Below are 718 nucleotides of genomic sequence, written 5' to 3' on the forward strand. Positions count from 1 at the left end.
TTTCTGCATTATGTGTCTAAAAACAACTCAAACTATGTTAAGTATTTTGATGAGTTCTGTACGTGACATTTTTAACTCTTTGTTCTTCAGGCATTCGTCCAAAGCAGGAGTTCTTCGGCCTGGTGGAGCAGCAGTACGGAGTTCGGCCTAAGACTCTGGCAGGAGGACCCAAAGACGTGTCTGAGATCAACACCTGGGTGTCTCAGGAGACCGGAGGGAAGGTGCTGCGCCTCCTGGCCAAGCCCCTCCCCCGAAACGCTGGAGTGCACACCGTCAGCGCCTCCTACTTCAAAGGTGAGTCCGATGAAGGGAGGCTGGTTCTCTGGTTCTCTGGTTCTCTGGTTCTCTGGTTCTCTGGTTCTCTGGTTCTCTGGTTCTCTGGTTCTGATGTTCAGGATCCAGCTGCTATGGACAATCTTGCACTAATTCACATTTACATTTCCCAAAGATATTAAAGTGACTATTATTTTGTATATATTGATGGTTGCGTTTTTATTTATGTCTTAATGCACTGACAAATCGGAAACGTTGACTTTAATTAAATGTTTTATGTCAACAAATGTAACATAACTGTATTATGTTAGTTGAAAGCAATAATGTTAGGTTTAGATAAAACATATTAGGTTCAACTTAATATTATTGCTTTCAACTAACCTAATACAGTTGTGTGAAATTTGTCGACGTAACACATTTGATTAAAGTCCTCGTTCCAGTTTTT

At 41.4% G+C, this 718-nt stretch overlaps 1 protein-coding gene across 1 annotated transcript in view; it reads left to right on the top strand.

Annotated features, from left to right (window-relative positions):
• Positions 1-426, top strand: part of serpinf1 (serpin peptidase inhibitor, clade F (alpha-2 antiplasmin, pigment epithelium derived factor), member 1) — a gene marked incomplete at its 5' end in the record, with an annotated part of 9,438 nt that extends 9,012 nt beyond the window's left edge. Inside the window, 1 exon segment of the mRNA XM_010796637.1 lies at positions 396-426. Coding sequence (XP_010794939.1) covers positions 396-426 — 31 coding nt within the window.
• Positions 427-718: the final 292 nt, after the last annotated feature.

The sequence above is a fragment of the Notothenia coriiceps genome, unplaced genomic scaffold (assembly GCF_000735185.1).
Source record: "Notothenia coriiceps isolate Sejong01 unplaced genomic scaffold, NC01 NC01_scaffold00002370, whole genome shotgun sequence".
NCBI lineage: Eukaryota > Metazoa > Chordata > Actinopteri > Perciformes > Nototheniidae > Notothenia > Notothenia coriiceps.